Genomic DNA, 22,811 nt, shown 5'->3' with positions numbered 1-22,811 from the left:
GGCCCCCTAGCACACCACTACCACCTTGTTCCTGTTGGCTTTTGACAACTGTCTCCCATCTCCCTCTAAAGGCCTCCTTAACCTGCTGGTGCCTTGAGGTTAGGCAGAGGGGTGGGCTGACTCAGAGCCCACAGACTTGTTTTCATTCTCCAGATCTGACTCTGTCAATGCTGAGTGGCAGGGTCCAGCCTTCCTCAGCCTCCTGGTCCTCACCTGGGCAAAGGGGCTGCTTTTACATCTTGCTGTGGGGGCCCCATGTGGCTGTGTCTTGTATGCCACTGGGCATGCTTTAGGCATGGCCTTGATTGCCTGAGGCCAACTAAGCACCGAGTGGCCTTCCTATGGGAACTTGGCCCTCTCCAATAGCCTCCCTTATGGGGCATCAGGAGGGCGCACACATTCCCAGCCACCCAGAGCAGTCTCATCTACCATGGCAGTCTCACAGCCCCACATCTTCCTTCTTGAAAGACCTACCTGATGTCATGGCTTTTTTTTCCCCTACCACCTGCAGAATTGGAGAGAATGCCTCTGTAGCAGCCATCTTCCTTAATGCACCCCCACGTTGGTCTTCACTCCAGAATTATTGTCCCCATTTTGCAGATGAGTCCACTGAGACTCAGCAAGTGAATGAATTGCTTAAGCTTATGCCTGGGAGGCAGATCCTATCCCTTTTGAGTCCTAGTTGCCTTAGCCTTTTTTAGGCCCTAGAACTGATACTGGGGCCCTGGATGAACAAGATGTAAAAACCCTACCCTCTGTGGGTATAACTGCCTCCATCCCCAGGACATGTACCTATCTGATTGCATTTCATCCTCATTACTGCAGGGTGAGCAGGCCAGGATTGCCAGGCCCTGCCTCTAGCCAGTTAGTGGCAAAACTGGGCCAGAGGCAGACGTGTCAGGTGTCGCATTGTGCCTGGCAGCTGCCAAGGCCCTGCGGAAACTGCCTCTTGTATTGGCAGGAAAAGGAGAAGGCCCAGTTGGCAGCAGAAGCTCTAAAGCAGGCAAATCGTAGTGTTTCTGGAAGCCGGGAGCTGAGGCCTGCCAGGGAGAGGCTCTTGGAGTGGCCCGATCGGGAGCTGGATCGGGTCAACAGCTTTCTGAGCAGCCGTCTACAGGAGATCAAGAACACTGTCAAGGACTCCATCCGTGCCAGCTTCAGTGTGTGTGAGCTCAGCATGAACAGCAATGGCTTCACTAAAGAGGGGGCTGCTGAGCCAGAGCCTCAGAGTCTAGCCCCCTCGAACCTCAATGGCTCCTCAGAGCAACGGCCTGACATTAACCTTGACCTGTCCCCTTTGACTTTGGGCTCCCCTCAGAACCATATGTTACACGCTCCAGGCGAGCCAGCCCCACCATGGGCAGAAATGAGAAGTCTCCACCCACCATGGACAGAGGTGAGGGGCCCCCCTCCTGGTATCATCCCTGAGAACGGGCTAGTGAGGAGACTCAACACCGTGCCCAACCTGTCCCGGGTGATCTGGGTCAAGACACCCAAGCCAGGTAACCCTAGCTCTGAGGAGCTAAGTGTAAAGGAGGTCCCTGGTTGCAAGCAGGAGCTGCCTGAGCCTGTGGCCTCAGGTGGCAAGCCACGGAAGGGCAAGAGACAGGGTAGTCAGGCCAAGAAGAGCAAGGTGAGCCCAGCTCCCCAGTCCCCAGCCTGCCTTGAGACTCCCAGTGCCAAGGGCCAGACCCCCAGCCCCAAGCAGCCAAGCAAGGCCCCAGAGCCTCCCAGAGTGGACAGCTGTGCCGAGGCTGGAGAAGGGAGCCAGGGAACCCAACCAGGACCAGGCTGGGCTAGCAGCCCCAAAGCTGACAAGGAGAAGGGCAGCTCCTGGCAAAACTGGCCAGGTGAAGCCAAGGCACGGCCTCTGGAGCAGGAGTCTATGCAGCCCCCAGGCCCAGCAAGGCCACAGAGCTTGCCACAGGGCAAGGCCCGCAGCCGCCGGAGCCGCAACAAGCAGGAGAAGTCAGCCTCCTCCTTGGGTGAGTGCACCAGGAACTGAGTGGCTGACCCCCCCACCCAGCCAGACCATGGGGTGGAGGGCAGTCCTCACATGTGAGCAGCATTGCCCCAAAAGCATGACCCAGACGCCTGGCGGTGAGCACTGAGCCCTCCTGGCTGTGTCTTCCTAGACGATGTGTTCCTGCCCAAGGACATGGATGGGGTGGAGATGGATGAGACTGACCGGGAGGTGGAGTATTTCAAGAGGTAGGTGTGAGGCTGCCTGCTCTCCCGTTCACGGTGGACTCCAGGCCCCCCCCTCCACACACACACTCAAGCCTCTCAGAAAGGCCTCACCCTTAGCCATGTGCCCTTGGAGGGAGAGCTTGTCCAGCCCCTCCAGGCCCTCTCCCACCAGCCTATCTGCTGGGACACAGGTAGCCAGGATGATTTGGCAGGACAGGTCATCTGGGAAGGTGCAAGGGACAGGGAGCAGGAGGCATGTCAGGCCCCAAGAACAAGGGCTTTCTCCAGTTTTATTCACCTGCACTTCCTCTGCTCTGCCTGGGATGAGTTTTGGGGGCAAAGGCAAATCAAACACAGTCCATCTAGGTGGGGAGAGAGAGCCATAAACATACAATCCAGTGATAAGTGCTGTCCGAGGAGTAAGGGCATGGGGCTAGGGCCTAGGAATGGCCAAGCTGAAGGGTGGGGTGGCCAGGGCAGCCCTCCCAAAAAAGGCGGTAACCAGGCTGAAACCTGAGGAATAGGAATGAGTGGGCCAAGTAAAATGAAAAGAGTTTGAGGGCAGAAGAAACACATCATCCTTGAAGGAACAGAAGGCATCTCAGTATAGCTAGAGTAAAATACAGGGTGAGGAGGGAGGCTGTATCCTAAGGCAGTGTTACTCTCTTTACACATTGTCCCCTGGGCCTGTGGGCATCTCATCCAGGAAGCCCCATACTGCTAGACCCCAACACCTGGGAGCCAGAGGGGTTGTGCAGAGCTGACCTGGTTTCTTTAGTGACCATGATACACAGGTCTAGAAGAGGGTCCAGTGGGGAGAGGAGGGAACCTCTGATTGTGCTTCTCTGGCGTCTCCCGAACCTAACAGGTTCTGTTTGGATTCTGCAAAGCAAACGCGTCAGAAAGTTGCCGTGAACTGGACCAACTTCAGCCTCAAGAAAACCACTCCCAGCACAGCTCAGTGAGGTATAGAGACCCCCCTCAAGGGTTGCATGCACCCCCTCATCCCATGCTGTGCCACCTTTTGTGCCCCTGCTAGGCCATTTCATGCTCTGGGGCACAGAGAGTTGGACTAGGTGCTTGGCCGGCCACGTCTCTTCTCCTGAAAGCCCTCCTGCTTGTGTTCCTGAACGGCCCTTCCAGCCCTGCCATCTCCTGGGGTGTCACTGCCAGGCCTCTACTTCCCTCACCAGCTGCCTCCCAAAGTGTCCAGGAGGCCATGGGCCTCAGAGAGCTGCTCCCATGCCTGACATTATCAGCCTGAGGGTTGAATCTCATCTGCCTGGCCTGGCTTCTCCATGCGGGCTACCAAGGTGCTTCCCAGGTGAAGCCATGTGAAAAGGACCCACAGCCCCAAGGGAACAGGGATAGGGCAGCCACGCTAGACCAAGGCCATGGAGATCGTTTAGGCATAGAGGAATAGGTGGGCCCTCTTTCCCAAACAGGACAGATTCCGTGAGGAAATGGGTAGTGAAACTGCCTCCTGGAAGAAGAGCCTGGCCCACAGCTGGGCTCTGGCCTCCTCTCCCAGTCACCTGCAAGGGTCCTTTTGTCTGAAATATTGACATATCAGATGATGTTCCAGGCTGAAAACTGAGAAGGCAGTGGTGGGCTGGGAGCCAAGGGCAAAAGAGATGGCTGGCTGGCAGGCCTTGGTCCTGGACTTGGGGCTTAATGGCTGTGCAGTGCCATAGTTCACCCTAAGATGCGTCCCTGGGGTCAGGCCTTTTCTGGCTGGCAACCACACAGCTGCCTTCAAGGCAACAGGAAGCTGGGGCAAGTGGGCCGAGCTCAGGGACCCCCCAGGAGGATGTCCTCACCTGTCCTCTTCCTCCTCTTTCCAGTGCCAGGGAAACAGACTTCCTGGACCCTGGGCTGAGTCCCCGAGTCCCCTTTTGGGTCAGGATCCCCCCACCCTTGACACTGACCTCAGCTTCCCAGGGGCAGCCTTCAGGGCTGGGCTCCCTGTGGCACCTTTGTACTACCCCAGAGTCAGGACTGTCCTCAGACTCACCTCATCCCCTCTGCTCTGTGGGCCTGGGCATCCTGATCCTTTGCCAGATTGATACATCCATGCCCGCAGGAGCTTCTGCTAGGGCTGGGTTGCCCTCCTGCCTTTCTTCACCACCTGCACAAGAACCAGGAGCTACAAGGACTCCAGGCACCTTCATCTGTTGCCCTTCATGAGAGAAAACGGGTCACACCTCCTCCCACAGCCCAATGCCCCTGTTATCTAGGAAACCTCATCCAGCCATAATCTTCCCCGACTCCCTCTTGGCTGATCTCTTTCTCAAGACAGGGGATGCTCCCCTCCAGTGAATGCTCTCCTCTGACCTTCTCCACCCTCCTCATAGCGTGATTGTGAGCCCCAGGTGCGTAAGAAAGCAGTGCTGGCACAGACCTGGGACCCAGCCCAGGCCATGTACCTGGAGCCTGAGGCAGGAGTTTGAGTGCATAGGTGGCCTCTTCACTGTCAACAGGAGCGCAATGCCAGAGGCTGGGCTCTTATTCCACTCTAGCCTACAGCAGAGCGTTGTGGGCTCCTCGAGTATTGTCCACATTCCTTGAGATTTAGGATGATGTTCACTGGGGCCGGAGCTCTGTCCCCCCGATTGTGACTTAACCTTCATCCCCTGCTGGAGGTGATCGAGAAAGTCTGTTCAATGTTTTCAGCCCAGGGGACAAAAATAGTAGGCAGCTGTTCCTGCCTCCATGGGCACCTGTGGAGACTCAGAGCCAGCATGGGGAGGCTAGGGTGGGGGCCATTGCTCACCATGTGGCCATGCTCTTCTGTTTTCTCAGCCCCTGCCAGATCAAGCTTCTTCAGGGTGTCCTGAGACCCTGACCGCCAGCTGAAGGTCTACACCTTTTTCCTTCACATCGCCACCCACCTGCCCAAGACCCTCCCTGCCATCCCGGACCAACCAAAAGCTGAATAGATGCCGTGTGTGCTGGGGCCCCTCAGGACCTCCGCAGAACCGCTTCCTGGTGCTACGCAGCCTCCACACTCAGAGCCCAGGGGCTGGGCTGGCCTTTGGGCTTGGGGGCTGATGGTACTGCTGGCCCAACACTGCTTTCTTTGTGTTTGGTTTTTTGTTTTTGTTTTACTTGTTTTTTCAATTCTTTTTGATACTGTGAAGATCTTTCCTGCCGAAAGATAAAGCAACATTTGGACACAGAGTTGGTATGTTGGTGGTTCCCTTGTCTGGGTGGGGAGTGAGGGTGAAGGATGTACTCAGAAGCATTGGAGTCCTTCTTAGTCATCAAGCTTCTTGAGCATGTGCTACCTGTCAACAGGTTGGCATCATTTCTGCATAATTCTCGAAGCAATGCTAAGTGGGACTGTTATTCCATTTTACAGATGCGGAAATTAAAGCTCAGACAAGAAGGTGACTCTACTGAGTTCAGTTTGGCCAACTAGGATTAGAGCATAGGCCTGTATGCCAGCAGCATCTGTGCCATTTCCTCCTGTTGGGAGGACTCTGGTATGGAAACCCTGAGCAACCCCTTCCCCACACTGTCTCAGTTTCCCTCCCTCCAAGATGGGTGAGTTGGAGGGGTGTGACTTGATCTCTGTGCAGCTGATGTGAGAAGGTATCAGGGGAAGGCTTGAGGCCTTTGAACTGTGCATCTATAGCCTGGACGATTGGAGTTGTCAGGGGAAGTTGATGGTAAATGGAGTTTTTATAAATTGGACTTGACTTTACAGTGGGAATGGACGTGTAGCCTAAGTACTTGAGAGTTAGGAGAGTAATGAACTATCTCATCCCCCTCCTCCCCACCATGGATCTGGTTTGTGAATTCAGATTTTAATATAATAGTTTGCTAGAAATGCCTCACACACACTTTTGTCCCGAATCCTCACCTCCAATGTCATTTTCCTACCATAACCAGCTCTTAGCTTGAGCTCAATGTGTGGAGCGACAGTGGTAGTGGCCACACAGTCACTAAGAGCCCTTTGTGGAGTGTTGGGAGCAGGATCGGAAACCACTCCCTCCTTCCTCCCAGGTTGAACACCCCCACACACACACACACTGGGTTGGCAGTACAAGCTTCCTCTTCCAAAGAGGTGAAACAGCATTGACCATAGGCTCACAATTCCTGGTCCCTTGGCCAATCCCCAAGGAAGTGTGGACACTTCTGTGAAACTTTTCTCTGTATATTTATTACCTGTGCTCCTCTCTCCCTTCAGCTCTTACACTAGGCTCCTGCCCTACAATTGAATTGTCACAACTATCTAAAATTCTGCTTCATCATTTCAAAGTTGCAGGTCTGATCAAGCAGCCGCTTTACCTACAGAGAAAGACTTTTGAGAATGGCATTGAGGGTCCTTTAAGCCCGGCCCCTGCCTCTGGTACACTCTCTCCACACCTGATGACCTCAGTCTCCAGCTAGGCCTGGCACCCTCGGGGCGTCTGACTTTTGCTCACTTGTTTCCCTCTTCCCAGTTAACACTTTGTTCATGAATTCCACCTTAACTTTCACATCCCTTTCTTTCAACTGAGAAGCCACTTTTACTGTGAAAATCAAGTTTGCCCTGGATTTATGCTAATTCCAAAAGTGGTACCTTTTGTGTCTTAGAGGAGATTTCTTAATCTCAAGACCAGTTATCTATGTTTGTCTCCTCACCTAATCTGAAAGGTCCTCACAAGCCAGGTTTGTGTCTTGTTCATCTTTTACCTGCTTCGACACTACGCACAATGCCCAGCACATACTCATATTTAATATATGAAGGAAGAAAACAGCACTGACCCGTCACTCCTCTTTAAAAGTTCCCAGTGAAGTTGAAATCACCCTGACAGTCTCGGCCCCGCATGCTCTGGGTCTACCTTAAAGCCTTAGCTCTGACTACCCAACCCCACACGGGCCACGTGATCACTTTGTTCCCTGGGAACTCGTACATGGCCAGAACTTCACTCCTGCTAGACCCTCTATCAGGAAGCCTCTCCCTTGCACTCCCAGCTCTGAGATTCCACACTTCCCTGTTACTTCAGATCCAGGTCTCCTCGAAGCCTTCTCTGGTTCCCCAGTCACTCTCTGAGCTCTATTACAGCATTTACATTAATAATCGTTTACACACATATACAGGCCCTCAGTTAAAACCCACCGTCATCATTATTTTATCCCTCACCACTCTGAACATAGGTGTCTCACACAGATGAGAACACCAGTCAGCGGCAGCGTGTGTTGAGTCACTTTTTCTGCAAGCCCCGCCCTGCCCTCCTTGGCCCGCGCCGGTTAATGGGGGCGGGATAGAGAGCGGGGCGGGATCCCAGCTGGCTGGGTCCCACAGCTCCCCGGCCACGAGAGGGCGCAGTGTCCGCCGGCGGGGGCGTGCCGGGTGACGTCACGCCCTGGGCGAGGCTGGGGCCCCAGCACACCGCCGTCTTCGGGATCAGCGGTCCCCACGACTCAACCCGACTCGGTTTGCGCCTTCAGCGCGTGCTCCAAATCCTCCAGCGTCCCACAATGCCTTGCCTGACGCTTTCGCCCTCAGCCCTGGCAACAGCTGCGTAGCCGCCCACAGGGGGCGGAGACACCACGCCGCAAGACAGGGGCACAGGAGAAAGTTTGTCCCTCTGCGCGATCCGGCACTTAGAGGTCGTTGCTAGGCGCCGACGTCCGCTCCTTCACATCTGATTGGATCTCATCATAGGTGAGGCGGGGTTTTATCGTGGTGCGCATGCGTGCAGCAAAGGATGGAGGAATCGGAACCCGAGCGGAAGGTGGGAACCCGGCGGGGATCCGCGCGGGTGGCGAGAGATCGTGAAGGGGGGGGGCGGGGGTCCGGGTCTGACTCGTGTGTATATGCAGCGGGCTCGCACCGACGAGGCGACTGCCACAGGAAGCCGCTCCGAGGCAGAGGATGAGGACGACGAGGACTACGTGCCGTACGTGCCGTTGCGACAGCGCCGGCAACTGCTGGTGAGGGCCCCGGGTCGAGGGAGGAATGAGGGCAGGAGATGGGGGTTTGGCGGTGGGATGGGGGGTGGCCCCCGGTCTAAGGAGTGAGGTGTCAGTACACGGGAGCGTGGTCCCCAGGCAAACGAGGAACTGGCGACCTGATCTGAGGGGTGGGGCAGCTGTGCGCCTCGGGGCACAAGGACCCTCTCCCAAAAGCCAGGATCCTGACGCAGGCGCCTGGGCCCGATGCCCCACTGTGCGTTGGGCTCGGCTCTGAGGGGCGCTGGTGGAACCTCAGCTCCAGAAGCTGCTGCAGCGAAGGCGCAAGGGAGCTGCGGAAGAGGAGCAGCAGGACAGCGGCAGCGAGCCCCGGGGAGATGAGGACGACATCCCGTTGGGCCCTCAGTCCAACGTCAGCCTCTTGGATCAGCACCAGCACCTCAAAGAGAAGGCTGAAGGTGGGCTGGGCAGCAGGCGGGAGGCTCAGCTTGGTGCACTGCTTCGGTTTCTCTCTGACACCTTCTGCTTGTTTGGTCAGCCCGCAAGGAGTCTGCCAAAGAGAAGCAGCTGAAGGAAGAGGAGAAGATCCTGGAGAGTGTGGCTGAGGGTCGAGGTATGGCTGTAGCTAGGGCAGAGAGGAGGTGGACTGAGCCTCCTCCCCCAGTCCTAGGCATCTTATATTTCAAAGGGCCTGGCCTCTGGGAAGCAGGAGCCAGCCCTGAGCCACATCTGTTTCCTCAGCCTTGATGTCAGTGAAGGAGATGGCTAAGGGAATCACGTATGACGATCCAATCAAAACTAGGTATGTCTTTCCGGTCTGGAAAGTCAGTCACTGTTACTTCAGATGGTATGTGGTGGAGACTGGCGGGAACACCCCAAAGCCAGCTGTGCCCAGGAGCTCTCTTGATTCTTGCCACCCACCCACAGTTGGACACCACCCCGTTACGTCCTGAGCATGTCTGAAGAGCGGCATGAGCGTGTACGGAAGAAGTACCACATCTTGGTGGAAGGAGATGGTATCCCGCCGCCCATCAAGAGCTTCAAGGAAATGAAATTTCCTGCAGGTGCCTGGGAGCTGGGAGCAACACCACATTTTGATAGGGAAACATCTGTGAGGTTGCAGCCTAGCCCCCACCAAGCCCAGCAGCTGAAGCATTGGGTCTAGTCAGTGGGGGTGAGGGATTTGAGAAGGAGGGATGTGTCTTTATGCTCCTTTTTCAGTTGTTGCAACTGTTCATATTTACCAACTTCTGCCATTAGGGAGCTTTGGTGGGCAAGTGATGACAGCCTTAAACAGACCTGGGTGTGATTCCTGCCTCTGCTTAACCTAGAGGCCTTGGACAAGTCTGTGTGTTTGTTTTTCTTTCTTTTTTTTTTTACTGGGTTTTAGTTTCATCATTTGTAACCTGAAGGACATAGTGCCAATTTTATAGGCTTTGGGGGCCTGTTGAAATACCTATGAGACACAAGGATGATGCCAGTGTTGTTTTCTGTAGCCATCCTGAGAGGCCTGAAGAAGAAGGGCATCCACCACCCAACACCCATTCAGATCCAGGGAATTCCCACCATGTGAGTGTGAACATGGCGGCGCTGGGGAGGAGTGGTTGCTAGATGAGAAGCAGTCCCTGTATTCCGCTGAACCTGACCCTCAGGCCTCTCTTCTCTCACCAGTCTATCTGGCCGTGACATGATAGGCATAGCCTTCACGGGTTCAGGCAAGACACTGGTGTTCACTTTGCCTGTCATCATGTTCTGCCTGGAGCAAGAGAAGAGGTTACCTTTCTCTAAGCGTGAAGGGCCCTATGGACTCATTATCTGCCCCTCGGTAAGATAGGTTGGCCTGGAGGGCAGGGCACAGATGGGGCCACCTTCTGGTGCCAGCCACTGCCCCTGTACCTGCAGCGGGAGCTGGCCCGGCAGACCCACGGCATCCTGGAGTATTACTGCCGCCTGCTGCAGGAGGACAGCTCGCCACTCCTGCGCTGTGCTCTCTGCATCGGGGGCATGTCCGTCAAAGAGCAGATGGAGACCATCCGACAGTGAGTATAGGCACCCCCGCCCAAACTTCCCCAAAGCCCCTAGACAAGCTAAAGGACGCTTTGCTTTAGACACTCGGCAGATCCTTGCGGAGGCCTCCCGTGGGCCCAGCCCTCAATGAGCCCCCAGTCTAATGGGGAGGTTGGTTGGGGTGGGACAGAGGGATGTGGTGAGGTACTGTGGGAACACAGCAGATGGAATGGGGGCATCTGGGAGGTCAAGGAATCGGGGCATTCCAGGCAGAAGGCACAGAGGTGGGGGCCCCGGGGTGTCCAGGAAGGTCAGGGTTGTTCAGTGTGACCCATCGAGGAGGCTGAGGCTCTGGGGCATGGCTGGCCCTGTGCCCTTTCCACACAGTGCAGTTCCCAACAGACTTCACTAGATGTCCAGGGTTACAGACAGGCCAAACCCAGTTCCTGTTTCATAGGCATTGCTAGTCAGGGAGGATGCAGACATGGAAAAGATGAGTTCATTGTACCACGAAAGTGAGCCTTTGAGGCCTACAAAGGGAGCTGTGGGAGCACAGGCTGAGGCCTATCTGAAGATTCAGGACTGTCCTCCTGGGGGCAAGAGGAGTGACCTGGGGGAAGGGTGTGTGGGGCCGAGGTGACCACATGGCTGGGGTAGAGCAGTGGAACAGAGTCGTGATCGAGAAGGTTGCAGCACTCTCCAGGAGAGCCTTGTGCTGTCCATAGAGCAAGGTGGTGGCAGTGACAAGGAGGGTCAGGTGAGGAGAGATAGGAAAGAGGCCGGAGGGCAGAACAAGGTGGAGTGCCGGTCTCTAGGTAGGGCTTAGCAGGTGGCCCTGCCGTCAGTGTCCCTCCTTGGTCCCCAGTGGTGTGCACATGATGGTGGCCACCCCTGGGCGCCTCATGGATCTGCTGCAGAAGAAGATGGTCAGCCTGGATATCTGTCGTTACCTGGCCCTTGACGAGGCTGACCGCATGATCGACATGGGTTTCGAGGGTGACATCCGTACCATCTTCTCCTACTTCAAGGTGCCCTTCCCCACTTGGCCGGGACACTCCTGCCACCTTCCCCCTACACACCACATTCAACTCTGGAGGGCCCTAAGGCCCTGTGCTGCCCACCCCCTGTCCCAGCCCCTCAGGCTCCCCAGCCCCCACGTGCCCTCAGCCCCAGCCCTCTTCTTCCTCAGGGCCAGCGACAGACCCTACTCTTTAGTGCCACCATGCCTAAGAAGATTCAGAACTTTGCCAAGAGTGCCCTGGTAAAGCCTGTCACGATCAATGTGGGGCGTGCCGGGGCTGCCAGCCTGGATGTCATCCAGGTGGGCAAGCACTCCTGATGGGCGGTCTCACCTGTGAGGGCTGGATCTGGCGAGGCTCCCTTAGCTGATCGGAGCCGGGTGGGGGGCCACCTTATGGGCACTAGGGGTTTCATTCACAGCCACGGCCCTTAGCAGGAAGCCTTCTCATGGTACCCAGCCCTTGGCAAGAGGCTCTCTGGTCACCTCCTAGCCGGGACTGGGGGCCCATCCTCTGTGGCAGGGCCATGGCTGGTGAGCCTGTTCTCAGGACCACCTAACCTGATCCTGTGGTCGCAGGAAGTGGAATATGTGAAGGAGGAAGCCAAGATGGTGTACCTGCTTGAGTGCCTGCAGAAGACACCGCCGCCCGTGAGTGCTGCCAGCCAGGCTAGCCCAGGGGCTGCATGCTGGCGGAAGGTTGCGGGGGCGCCCAGGAGTCAGCCCCTGTGACTGGAGTTGGCTTTCCTGGACAGGTGCTCATCTTTGCGGAGAAGAAAGCAGATGTGGACGCCATCCATGAGTACCTGCTCCTCAAGGGGGTCGAGGCTGTGGCCATCCATGGGGGCAAAGGTTAGGGTGGCACGTGCATAGGCATGGACCCCGCTGCCATAGCAGCCCCTCATCTTATCCCTTCCCCTACCTGGCCGGCCTGCCACTACTCCCCAGACTCCTGCTGTCGCTCTAATAGCTCCTGCCTGACCCTTCCCAGACCAAGAGGAACGGACCAAGGCCATCGAGGCATTCCGGGAGGGCAAGAAGGATGTCCTAGTGGCCACAGACGTAGCCTCCAAGGGCTTGGACTTCCCTGCTATCCAGCACGTCATCAATTATGACATGCCTGAGGAGATCGAGAACTATGGTGGGCTGTTTGGGGGGCTGGGGTTGCGGCCTACGCCCCAGCGCCTGGGCAGTGGGCCAGATGCTCTGTTCCCTCTCTCTGCAGTGCACCGTATCGGCCGCACTGGGCGCTCAGGAAACACAGGCATTGCCACCACCTTCATCAACAAGGCCTGTGGTGAGTCTTCCACCAGGGCCACCTTTGGCTGTCCCCTGGGTCCTCCACCTATGACCAGCCAGGTCCTGGCTACAGGGCCCAGGGCTGGACCTGATGGTTCCCTGCTTCCCCCACAGACGAGTCAGTGCTGATGGATCTCAAAGCCCTGCTGCTGGAGGCCAAGCAGAAGGTTCCACCCGTGCTGCAAGTACTGCATTGTGGGGACGAGTCCATGCTGGACATTGGAGGTGACACGGGGTGGGAGACACTAGTCCAGTGGGGGTGTGACGGGAACACCACGGAACAAGTCCGTTCTGCCCCTCAGCGGTCTGGGGGTCTGATGGGGGCCCAGAGTCTGGGGCACAGAGCCTGGCCCCATCACCATGCTGACCCTCCTCCCCCATCCACCGCTACCCCCATTCCCCCAGGAGAGCGTGGCTGTGCCTTCTGTGGGGGCCTGGGCCATCGGATCACCGACTGCCCCAAACTCGAGGCTATGCAGACGAAGCAGGTTAGCAACATCGGCCGCAAGGACTACCTGGCCCACAGCTCCATGGACTTCTGAGCTGGCTGTCATCCCTCTTTCTCTCCAAGGGGCCTCCGTCCCTGGAGCTCCAGCCACCTCCCACACACCTCTGCCCCGTGGGCAAGAAGCCAGCATCCTCGGCCCAGCTGGCCTGGGTTGGGCCAGGCTGGACCTGGCTGCCTGCTCCCTGTGCCCCCCAGAATTACTATTTTTGCTCCTCTTTACCCCAGCTGCCATTAAAACACCAGCCTTTTTGGTCTCAGTTTCTGTGTTTTGCCTCGTCTGCCCCGTGCTTCCTGGGCAGGCCTCACCCTCTGACCTCCAGAGCCCCTCTCAGGTAGGGCCTTGGCATCTCCCACCACTACTGCCACACCTGCTGGTACTCAGTTGTGGAAGGAGCTGCCCACCCGGGTTCCCCTCTGGGGGCTTTGGGTATTTCCTCTAGTCTACCTGGATTTATGACTCAGAGAAGGACCACACTGATGGACCAAGGGGAAATGGTTGGTTGGGTCTGCTGGTCTTTCTGGTTGGCTGTTAACAATCTCCAGCCCTGCCCCAGCCTCCCTCTTCCTGTCACTGTGTAAAGGTCCTGGGGCTTCTCCTAAGGCCCTTTAGGAGGAGACTTCCTGCCTCAGGCCCCTTGCCCACACAGGCTCCCAGTAGGGAACCCTGTGCTCTGTTTGCCAAGGGGGCAGCAGATGCCACAGGACTACCACTCATGCCACAAGCACCCACTGACCCAGCTCTGTGCCCAGGTATCTGCTGGGCTCAGGACACAAATGAGCCAGGCAGATGCCCTCTGAGAAGTTCACAGGTGAGTGGGACAGACAGATCAGCCATAAATAAATGTGGGCGGCGGTCACGGGACTGCTGGCAAATGGGCCAGGATTTCAACATCTTGCAAGGGGTAGACAGAAAAAGCACTGGTGATAGCTCCTCTGTCCAGGCACTTCACGTGCAAGGCCACATGCTTATCCCAGCAGGACAGCAGTTGCTCAAGCCATGTTTGTCGCTTGGTGTGTGGCCTAGGGCAAGTTACTTAATGTTTCTGAGCCTTGATTTCCTCATCGCTGAAATGGCAGTGAGAATGCAAAGGACATGGTGTCTGAGGCTGCCAGAGCTCAGGGCTGCTGGGGCCACAGTGGGCACAAAGCCAGGTGAATGAGGCCCTTGGAAAAGTTTCCTGCCCGAGAAGCTACACACCCCACATGTGACCCCCAAACAGTATTCAGCCTGTTTACACATTCCTTCCCAGAGGTGGCACTGAATAACTGAAATGAGGCTGTCCCCAGGATTCAGATTCATATGCAGAGCTCCCATACTGGCCTCCAGGAAGACAAGACCGAAACAGGACTCCAGCAAGAAGCAAAGCTTAAAAAGCCTGTGAGCTCTCCAGGGAACCCGCTGGGGGCGTGCCACCCACACTCACGTGGCTGGGGCCTTTGTGCTCTCAGACAGTGTGGGGTGGTCTGGGGAGGCCTCCCAGAGGAAGAAGGCCCAGAGCCCTGAGCAGCACGGTGAGAGGTGCCCTGAAGGGGCCAGGCTGGGGGAGGTGGAGGCCAGAATACCCAGCACCTTGAGTGCTGGGCCAAGGAGTCCAAGCTAGACCTCAGGGCACTGGGAGCCAGGAAGCGTTTAGGGAGGGGAGAGACAGGTTGGTTTGGGGTTAGCAGAGAGGGCCCGGTGGGCCCAGGTGGGGACGTGGTTCAAAGGGGAGATGCCAAAGCTGGCAATGGATAGGGGCTGTGAAGATGGAGAGGAGCAAGTGAATATTAGAACTATTTCCAGAATAAAGACAAGCAGACCAACCAGGACTCCAAGCGGGAAAGCAAGGAATTTGCCAGTCTGGCTAGAGAAAGGTCCTGGGGCAGGGACCAGGCTGTGGGAATGGCAGGCCCCAGGGTACACAACTGCCCCAGGATGGGGGAGGGGTCGGAGCTCCTGATTCGGGAGCCAGCCTGTGGTCAGAGGCTCACACCCAGCCCAGCTGACCCGGGCAGGCACGGGTCATCTGCCCTCAGGCGGTCCAAGGCCGCTGCTTGGCACTAGTGGGTACCTTGGGCCAGCTGGAACCCCAAGGAAGAAATATGTGATGCCCTTCACCCCCATCCTACCCCCTTTTCCGAAGACAGGGCTCCCCTCCCCCAACCCTGCAGCTGCCTCTCTGGACAGAGGGAGGGGGAAGTGGCCAGAAGGGGAAGTGTGAGGAGTTCCCCTCTGGCCCGTCACCAGTCTCCTCAGGCCCTCGGAGCGGCGGCCATGGCCATGGAGCCTCTGGAGACACCCATCAAGGACGGCATCCTCTACCAGCAGCACATCAAGTTTGGCAAGGTGGGGACCCTGGCTGCCAGGCAGCTGCCTAGGACAGGTGGTGGGCCTCTGCCGCAGCCTTGGACAGCCCACCAGAACCTGGGAGAATGGGGGTAGGAGTGCAGGTGGGGAATCCAACCCAGGTGTGGGGAGGTGGAACAGAGCCCCATTCTCAGCCTGAGCGGGTTGGGCTGAGTGGGCCTTTTCGAGACCCTGCCTCATTTACAGATGGGAAGCCAAGAGTGGGGAGCCAAGAACCCTTGGGGCAGGGCAGAGCTGAGAGGCTGGTTAATCCAACAGTTTTCCATCCCATCTACTAGTGGCACTGTGGCCCCTCGAGAGGGCTGGAGGCTGAGCTGGAGGAGCCCCCAGAAGTGGAGCTCCATCCTGCAGAAGAGGGCTCAGCTCCTCCCAGCCCTGTCCTGGGGTAGCAGGCCCGGCACACCCACAGCTCAGCTGCAGCTGCTGCCCAGGCAGATAAACCGTCTGTTTCCTTTGCTCGACGCTATTTGCATGTTTCCTTCCTTGCCATCATGAGACTGAGGCCTCCCTCCCGCCCCAGCCCTTGTCCCGTGGCCCAGTTGACCTTTTCTTTACAGGGGGTGGGTGCACCAACAAAGCAGTAGTGTCAGGTGGTCTGCTCCGGCCACTAGATACTTTACAGACATTGCCCAGTAGAAGCGCCAACCCCGTGTTCTCATAACCTTTTGAGAGACGAGGATCCTAGTGCTTATTGGGGGGGGGTCACAGTTAGGAAAGCGTGGGGTGGATTTGAAGCTAGGGCTGACTGACTCCAAGCACAGACGCTTCCTGCTGCCGGGCTGGCTCTGGCAAGGCATCCTCTGTGGTCTGAAGAGCTGCGAGGCAGAGGCCAGCCTGGGTGGCCAGGAGTGTTTGCTAAGTGGCTTGTGCTAGGCTGAGCTGCAGGGAGAACTGCCACCCGAGGGTCATCTCCCCCATCTTCATCTCCTGCAGAAGTCCTGGCGGAAGGTATGGGGTCTACTGTATGCAGGAGGCCCATCAGGCGTGGCACGGCTAGAGAGCTGGGAGGTCCGGGATGGTGGCCTGGGGCCAGCAGTTGACAGGTCTGTGGGGCCTGGCCGGCGAGGAGAGCGGCGGGTCATCCGCCTGGCTGACTGCGTGTCCGTGCTGCCGGCTGACGGCGAGAGCTGCCCGCGGGACACTGGTGCCTTCCTGCTCACCACCACGGAGCGAAGCCACCTGCTGGCCGCACAACACCGCCAGTCTTGGATGGGCCCCATTTGCCAGCTGGCCTTCCCGGTGAGCACAGGGTGGGTGGGTAAGGCATCCAGGGGCCAGCCAGGGAGACCAGTTCACTCACACCTTGTTCATCTCCATGCTCATTCACATCTCATCACTCAGCAAGCACCTGCCAAGCACCTAGAAGCCTGGGAAACAGCCCAGAAGCCCACAGAACAAATCTCAGATGGCCATGCATGCTATGGAGAAAATGAGAGGCTGGGTGGGACCAGGAGTGAGTAGGGGGATGTTAGACAGGATGGTCCAGGAAGGCTTCTCAGGAGAGGAGAGTGCGCCTGAATCCTCGAGGACAAATAACCCACCAGGCAAAGATCTGAGGAAAGAGTGTCCTAAACACAGGTCTGAGGAGTCCCCTGAACTAATGGAACAGCATGGGCAAGGGCCCTGAGGCAGGGAAAAGCTTGATGTTCAAGCAGCAGAAAGGTCAGTGTGGCTGGAAGGTAAGGAGTGAGAGGGGGCCCAGGAGGAGGCAACAGTGGAGAGTTAAGTGGGAGCCAGCTGAAACTGCGTTGGGCCACGTGTGGAGTCTGGGATTTTATTCTGAGTGGGAGGAGAAGCCTTTGGGGAGTTGGACACAGAAGCTGAGAGTTTTAAAGCTTTACAGGGTCTGTGATGGACCAAAAGGAAATGAGTGGCGGTTCCTCAAAAACTAAACATAGAGTTAACATATGACCCAGCAATTCTCCTCCTAGGCGTATACCCAAGAGAACTGAAACAGGTGTTAAAACAAAACTTGTACGAGAGTCTTTAGAGCAGCATTGTTCACAATAGCCCAAAGATGCAAACAACGCAAATGTCCATCAACTGATGAATGGATAAACCAAATGCACTCTATCCATACAACAGAACATTACTTGGCCATAAAAAGGAATGAAGCACTGATACATGCTACAACATGGATGGACCTTGAAAACATGCTAAGTCAGAGAAGCTGGACACTAAAGGCCACACGTTGTATGATTCCATTAATGTGAAATACAGAATAGACAAATCCATAGTGACAGAAAGCAGCTTAGGGGTTGCCAGGGAATGGGGAGAGGGGGGGAATGGGAAGTGGCAGTTAATGGGTATGGGGCTTCCATTTGGAGTGACGAAAAAGTTCTGAATCGTATACTTTAAAATGGTTAAAATGGTAAATTTTATGTTGTGTATTTTACCACAATTCTTATAACTAAAAAAAGGAAATAAACAGGAGCAAGGAGACCAGTGGAAAGCCATTGCATTTGACCCTGGCCATGGTATCATGGGCCAAGGTGGTCATGATGGAGATGCTCAGGGTCAGAGCCCAAAGGACATGGTGGGAGATGGGGAAAGAGGCCAGAGATGGGAGGAACAAGTGGCCATTCACTCGTGGGTCCCACCTTTGAAGCTCCCACCCCTTTACTGCTCCAAGCTGTCAGGGACACACACAGGCCAGCCCAGTCGCTGGCCAACCTCAAGGGCAATGGAGGACAGCCTCGTTTGTGCCCTCTGCTTTACAGCACTCAACACCCTCAAGGGGGAGCCAGTGGGGAAGTAGGCTCAGAGGGGTGTCCAGGGTCTTGCAGTGTGTCAGGGGCAGAACTGGGACTGGCACTCAGGTATCTGGGTACCCTCGCTTGTCACAAACCCCAGAGAAAGGATGTGGGAAGAGGAGTGGATGGGACACTAACCTCTGACCTTGTCCCATTCCCCAGGGCACAGGGGAGAGCTCCCAAGGATCAGGGGAGGCAGAGGCTCCCAAGAGAGGCCTGGTCCAGATGGAGGAGAACTCCATCTACTCCTCCTGGCAGGAAGGTGAGTCGGGGAGGTACAGGGGCAGCCGCAGCCCTAGCACAAACAGGGCTGGGATCTTTCCGGGACCCCCGGGGGCTGTGCTTGTGGCCCTCACGGCGCCGTGCCTGCAGTGGGCGAGTTTCCAGTGGTGGTACAGAGGACGGAGGCAGCCGCCCGCTGCCAGCTGAAGGGGCCCTACCTCCTGCTGCTGGGCCAGGACTCCATCCAGCTGAACGAGCCCGCCAGCCCCCAGGCGCTCTACACCTGGCCCTACCGCTTCCTGCGCAAGTTCGGCTCCGACAAGGTGAGGTGCTGGGCGGCCGCCCCACTGGTCCCGCAGGGAAGGGTAGGGGTTGGCGGGCGGCCCCTCAGCCGCTGACTCCCCGTGCCGCCCGTGCCCAGGGCGTGTTCTCCTTTGAAGCCGGCCGCCGCTGTGACTCGGGCGAGGGCCTCTTCGCCTTCATCAGCCCCCGCTCCCGCGACCTATGCGGGGCCGTAGCCGCCGCCATCGCCCGCCAGCGGGAGCGGCTCCCGGAGCCGGCGGGGCCCCAGCCCTGCCCCCTGCCGCGGGCCACCTCCCTGCCCTCGCTGGAGCCTCCGGGGGAGCTGCGGGAGGTGCCCCTGGGGCCGGAGGCGCCCGGCTCCCAGAGGGCGCGCACGGCCGAGCCCGGGCCCCAGAGCCTGCCCGCTCTGCTGGGCCCCGTAGCCCCGGACGAGCCGGCGCCCGCGCTCTACGCGTCGGTGTGCAAGCGGGCCAGCCGGCCTCCGGACGCCGCCGAGCACCTGTACGAGAACCTGTGCGTGCTGGACGCCGGCCCCGCGCCCGACGCCGGCTGTCCGGAGCAGGAGGGCCCGGGCGGCCGCAGCCCCCTGGCCAGCCCCATCTACCACAACAGCCAGGACCTGGGCTGGCCCGGCGCGGCCCACGACAGCAGCCTGGAGGCCCAGTACCGGCGACTGCTGGAGCTGGAACTGGCCGACAACGGCGATGAGGCCGGGGGCTCCGCCCGCGCCGGCGCCCACTTGGGCTTCAAGGCCAAGCTGGTGACGCTGCTGAGCCGCGAGCGCAGGAAGGGCCCGGCTCCCTGCGACAGGCCCTGACCGAATATCGTGGTGGCCGGAGGAGAGGAAGGCGCTCTCCCTGGGACAAGAGGGCGGGGGAACAATGGACATCTGCAGACACACCCCCACACTCACTCTAGCCTGGAGGGACAAGGCAGACAGCCTGGGGAGGACCCCTCAGGTACCCTGCCGGCCCCCAGTGTATAGTGTACAGATTTGCTGGTAATAAAGCCTTTTAGTTCTCCTCTCCGTCCCACCTTGTGGCCCACAGTCCATACCTCCTCCCTACGGCTCCTTGCAGTGGCTTGCCCGGGTCCACACAGACCCTCAAACACAGGCATTGCAGCAAACACCAATGCCCTGTGCTGCGTTCCAGGGACACACGTGACCTGGACCTGACCTCTGCCACCAGTAGGCTCAAGTCTCCTGGAGCAGGAGGGTGAGATGCAGATAATTACGGCTCCACGTGGTCCTGTTCAGCAGAAATAACTCCGACAGTAGGGCAGAGGGAGAAATAAGGCTTGCTGATGGGAGAGGTGCCCCCTGAATTGAGTGTGAAGGGCAGGCAGGGCTTCACCAGGCTGGCAGTGAGCCCTGGAGCTTTCCAGGATGAAGGTGGGCACGGTGGGTGCAGAGAGCAAGGGAAGACCATGGACCTGGAGGGCTCCAAGGGGCTGAGGGAGAGTTGGCCGCACATGAGAGGCCTCACCATCCTACAATGAGCTTGGTCTCATCCTCAGTAGAGGGACATAGTCAGCCCGGGAAGCAGTGTGGAGGCTGATTTTGAGGGACCAGAAAGCCTGGGCTGGGGAGGAGTGTGTGTGTGGGGGGGAGACGGGAGGGTGGAAGGGAGTTCAAAGGTGCGCACACCCAAAACACTCCCCACTGAGACTCAAAAATGCGCAGACACTTCTGTGGAACCCCTGGCCTCAGTCTTCCTCAACTGTCAAGGATAAAGATCAAATTACATACCAAGCATACATTCAGTCGAGTTTGATCAGGTGCCTACTCTGTGCCAGGCACTGAGGTCACAGCCATGTTCATTACAGCCACAGTCCTGTTCTCAAGGAGTCCTCATTCCAGAGGAAATAAGGAGTCTCTTGAAGACTTTAGTGCCTGCCTTACTGTCCCCCCCTTATTGCTGTTCCTGTCACCAACGCTGGGCCACCACGCACACAAGGATCGTGCCCCCGAAGATCCGGCCTCCTGGCCCCTTGACCTCAACTCCGCCTCAGCTGCTCACACCCTTGGTACATCCCATTTATGAGAGTGACACTCCACTGTCACTTCACAATGATGCAGTCTTTTTCTTCTTTTTAATAAATTTATTTATTTATTTTATTTTTGGCTGCGTTGGGTCTTCGTTGCTGCACATGCAGGCTTTCTCTAGTTGCGGCGAGCGGGGGCTACTCTTCGTTGCGGTATGCGGGCTTCTCATTGCGGTGACTTCTCTTGTAGCGGAGCACGGGCTCTAGGCACATAGGCTTCAGTAGTTGTGGCACACGGCTCAGTAGTTGTGGCTCTAGGGCTCTAGAGCGCAGGCTCAGTAGTTGTGGTGCACGGGCTTAGCTGCTCCGCGGCATGTGGGATCTTCGCGGACCAGGGCTCGAACCTGTGTCCCCTGCATTGGCAGGCGGATTCTTAACCACTGCGCCACCAGGGAAGCCCATTTATATTCATTTTTAAATTGAAGTATAGCTGATTTACAATGTTTCAGATGTACAGCAAAGTGATTCAGTTACATGTGTACATGTATACATTCTTTTTCAAATTATTTTCCATTATAGGTTATTACAAGATATTGAATGTAGTTTCCTGTTTTATACAGTAGATTCTTGTTGTTTTGGCATACTTTTTTTTATTACAAATCTAAACCTTTTTGTTTCATGGCTATTTTTGTGAAGTTCCAACCAGACTGTGGAAGAGAAAGTCTTTGGAAACATCTAGGGAACTGGCCCTGGAGCTGCAGGTGTCCTGACCACCAGGGGGCACTGTGTCCTAGCCCAAGGCCTGTTTCTACCCAGGGGCTGCCTGTGCAGGGAGCTCTTAGTGGCACCATCTAGGTCTGAGCCGTGCAGGGGCCCAAGGAATGGGATCCCAGGGCCCTCTCTGTTGGAGCACTGCCCGGAGCCCCAGGCTGCCACTTCTTCCTTTGCTCATTTGCTGTTTCACTCTCTCAGTCCTTCCTTCATCTGTTCATTCATATCCACTGTGTGCAGGCACTGGAGAGATGGTGAACAAGACAGACAAGCCCCTGCTCTCATAGGACTGACTTTCTAATGGGGACAGAGGGCAATGAAGAAACAAACACTTAATATAATGTCAAATGGTGGTAAGCGCTATAGGGAAAAATAAAGCAGGATAAGGGACTAGTGCATTATGCAGGTGAGGTGTCAGGGGGCTGCTGTTTTAGATAGGACAATCAAGGAAGGAGGAGGCAACATCTGAGCAGAGACCTGAACACAATGAGACAGGCTGTTGTTTAGATATCTGGGAGAAGGTGTTTCAAGCAGAAGGAGTCACAAGTGCAAAGGCCCTGAGGCAGGAATACATTTGCTGTGTTGGAGGATTAGTGGAGGCCAGAGTGGCTAGAGTGGAGTGAGCGAGGAGAAGAGTGATGGGGGGGTGGACCCAGTTTATCAGTGTCATGTATGTCTGAAAGACTTTAGTTTTAAGCACAACGCCAGCCCACTGGAATGCTAAAAGCTGAGGGTGATGTGGTGTGATTTCTGCTTTAAAAATACCACTTTGGGGACTTCCCTGGTGGTCCAGTGGTAAAGAATCCACCTTACAATGTAGGGGACACGGGTTTGATCCCTGGTCAGGGAACTGGGATCCCACATGCCGCGGAGCAACTAGGCCCGTGTGCCACAACTACTGAGCTCACACGCCTCAACTAGAGAGCCTGTGTGCCACAAACTACAGAGTCCACATGCCCTGGAGCCTGCGCACCACAACTAGAGAGAAGCCCGTGCACTGCAACTAAAGACCCTGCATGCCTCAATGAAGATCCTGTGTGCCGCAACTAAGACCCGATGCAGCCAAAAATAAATAAAATAAATGAATAAAATAATAAATACATCTTTTAAGAAAAATAAAAATAAAAATACCACTTTGGCTGCTTCATGGAGAAGACTCTGGACTGGGTAAGGGTAGAAGCAGGGAGCTCTATCAGGAGACTGTTAAGATGTCCAGGCATGAGACAAGTGTCAGGGACAACCATGGAAGCCAGGTGTGGAACAGATTCTGAAGGTGGAATTTGCAGAATCTGATGTATGACACAGAAGATAAAGGAAGGAAAACCATAATTTTTACTGGACCAGGCAGATGAATAGCACTGCAGGTTTTTTTGTTTTTTTTTTTTGCTTAACTGAGGTGAGGAAGGAGTTAGGGAGCTGGCGAAATTGCAAGTTTAAATTGGGACATGATGATTTGAGATATCTAGTAGACATCCAAGGTTTGACAGGCTGTTGGATACTAGA

At 56.4% G+C, this 22,811-nt stretch overlaps 3 protein-coding genes across 19 annotated transcripts in view; all 3 read left to right on the top strand.

Moving 5' to 3' along the window:
* The window catches only part of FAM193B (family with sequence similarity 193 member B), a 31,392-nt gene extending 26,022 nt beyond the window's left edge, over window positions 1–5,370 (top strand). For all 14 annotated transcript variants that reach the window (XM_028163441.2, XM_057539387.1, XM_028163440.2 and 11 more), the window contains 4 exons: window positions 962–1,985; window positions 2,136–2,211; window positions 3,059–3,156; window positions 4,993–5,370. In XM_028163441.2, the coding sequence (XP_028019242.2) occupies window positions 962–1,985; window positions 2,136–2,211; window positions 3,059–3,155 (1,197 nt within the window). In that variant the 3' untranslated portion in view covers window position 3,156; window positions 4,993–5,370. The remainder of the gene's footprint in view (window positions 1–961; window positions 1,986–2,135; window positions 2,212–3,058; window positions 3,157–4,992) is intronic.
* A 2,460-nt stretch (window positions 5,371–7,830) lies between these two features.
* DDX41 (DEAD-box helicase 41) lies at window positions 7,831–13,381 on the top strand. Of its 2 annotated transcripts, none has more exons than XM_057539431.1 (17): window positions 7,831–7,916; window positions 8,005–8,115; window positions 8,393–8,552; window positions 8,633–8,707; window positions 8,836–8,896; window positions 9,022–9,158; window positions 9,591–9,663; window positions 9,766–9,919; window positions 9,997–10,133; window positions 10,967–11,129; window positions 11,291–11,422; window positions 11,699–11,770; window positions 11,875–11,971; window positions 12,111–12,260; window positions 12,345–12,416; window positions 12,533–12,603; window positions 12,824–13,381. In XM_057539431.1, exons 1-17 carry the CDS (start codon window positions 7,890–7,892, stop codon window positions 13,364–13,366), a joined length of 2,235 nt encoding a protein of 744 aa, XP_057395414.1. In that variant the 5' UTR covers window positions 7,831–7,889; the 3' UTR covers window positions 13,367–13,381. The 2 variants fall into 2 exon arrangements, with proteins under 2 accessions (XP_057395414.1, XP_057395415.1); XM_057539432.1 differs by having other exon boundaries at window positions 7,832–7,916; window positions 12,533–12,643; window positions 12,824–13,183.
* Window positions 13,382–13,870: 489 nt separating this feature from the next.
* On the top strand, window positions 13,871–19,543 carry DOK3 (docking protein 3). Of its 3 annotated transcripts, none has more exons than XM_057540926.1 (5): window positions 13,871–15,252; window positions 16,207–16,512; window positions 18,189–18,288; window positions 18,399–18,571; window positions 18,670–19,543. In XM_057540926.1, the coding sequence occupies exons 1-5, from the start codon at window positions 15,181–15,183 to the stop codon at window positions 19,366–19,368; spliced, it is 1,350 nt and encodes a 449-aa protein (XP_057396909.1). In that variant the 5' UTR covers window positions 13,871–15,180; the 3' UTR covers window positions 19,369–19,543. The 3 variants fall into 3 exon arrangements, with proteins under 3 accessions (XP_057396909.1, XP_057396910.1, XP_057396911.1); XM_057540927.1 differs by having other exon boundaries at window positions 15,131–15,252; window positions 18,485–18,571; XM_057540928.1 differs by lacking the exon at window positions 13,871–15,252 and adding an exon at window positions 15,270–15,715 and having other exon boundaries at window positions 18,485–18,571.
* Window positions 19,544–22,811: the final 3,268 nt, after the last annotated feature.

Source organism: Balaenoptera acutorostrata, chromosome 2 (genome assembly GCF_949987535.1).
Source record: "Balaenoptera acutorostrata chromosome 2, mBalAcu1.1, whole genome shotgun sequence".
Lineage (NCBI taxonomy): Eukaryota > Metazoa > Chordata > Mammalia > Artiodactyla > Balaenopteridae > Balaenoptera > Balaenoptera acutorostrata.
The sequence above is the reverse complement of the archived record's forward strand: the minus strand, read 5'-3'. Positions and strand labels throughout refer to the sequence as shown.

What these genes read in the sequence shown, in the direction of transcription:
- DDX41 (XM_057539431.1), top strand. Translation starts at nt 7,890, where the DNA reads ATGGAGGAATCGGAACCCGAGCGGAAG. An exon ending in CCTCAAAGAGAAGGCTGAAG is followed by an intron (nt 8,553 to 8,632) that starts GTGGGCTGGGCA and finishes TTGTTTGGTCAG; the next exon opens with CCCGCAAGGAGTCTGCCAAA. An exon ending in GACGATCCAATCAAAACTAG is followed by an intron (nt 8,897 to 9,021) that starts GTATGTCTTTCC and finishes ACCCACCCACAG; the next exon opens with TTGGACACCACCCCGTTACG.
- DOK3 (XM_057540926.1), top strand. Translation starts at nt 15,181, where the DNA reads ATGGCCATGGAGCCTCTGGAGACACCCATCAAGGACGGCATCCTCTAC. An exon ending in TTTGCCAGCTGGCCTTCCCG is followed by an intron (nt 16,513 to 18,188) that starts GTGAGCACAGGG and finishes CCCATTCCCCAG; the next exon opens with GGCACAGGGGAGAGCTCCCA. An exon ending in CTACTCCTCCTGGCAGGAAG is followed by an intron (nt 18,289 to 18,398) that starts GTGAGTCGGGGA and finishes CCGTGCCTGCAG; the next exon opens with TGGGCGAGTTTCCAGTGGTG.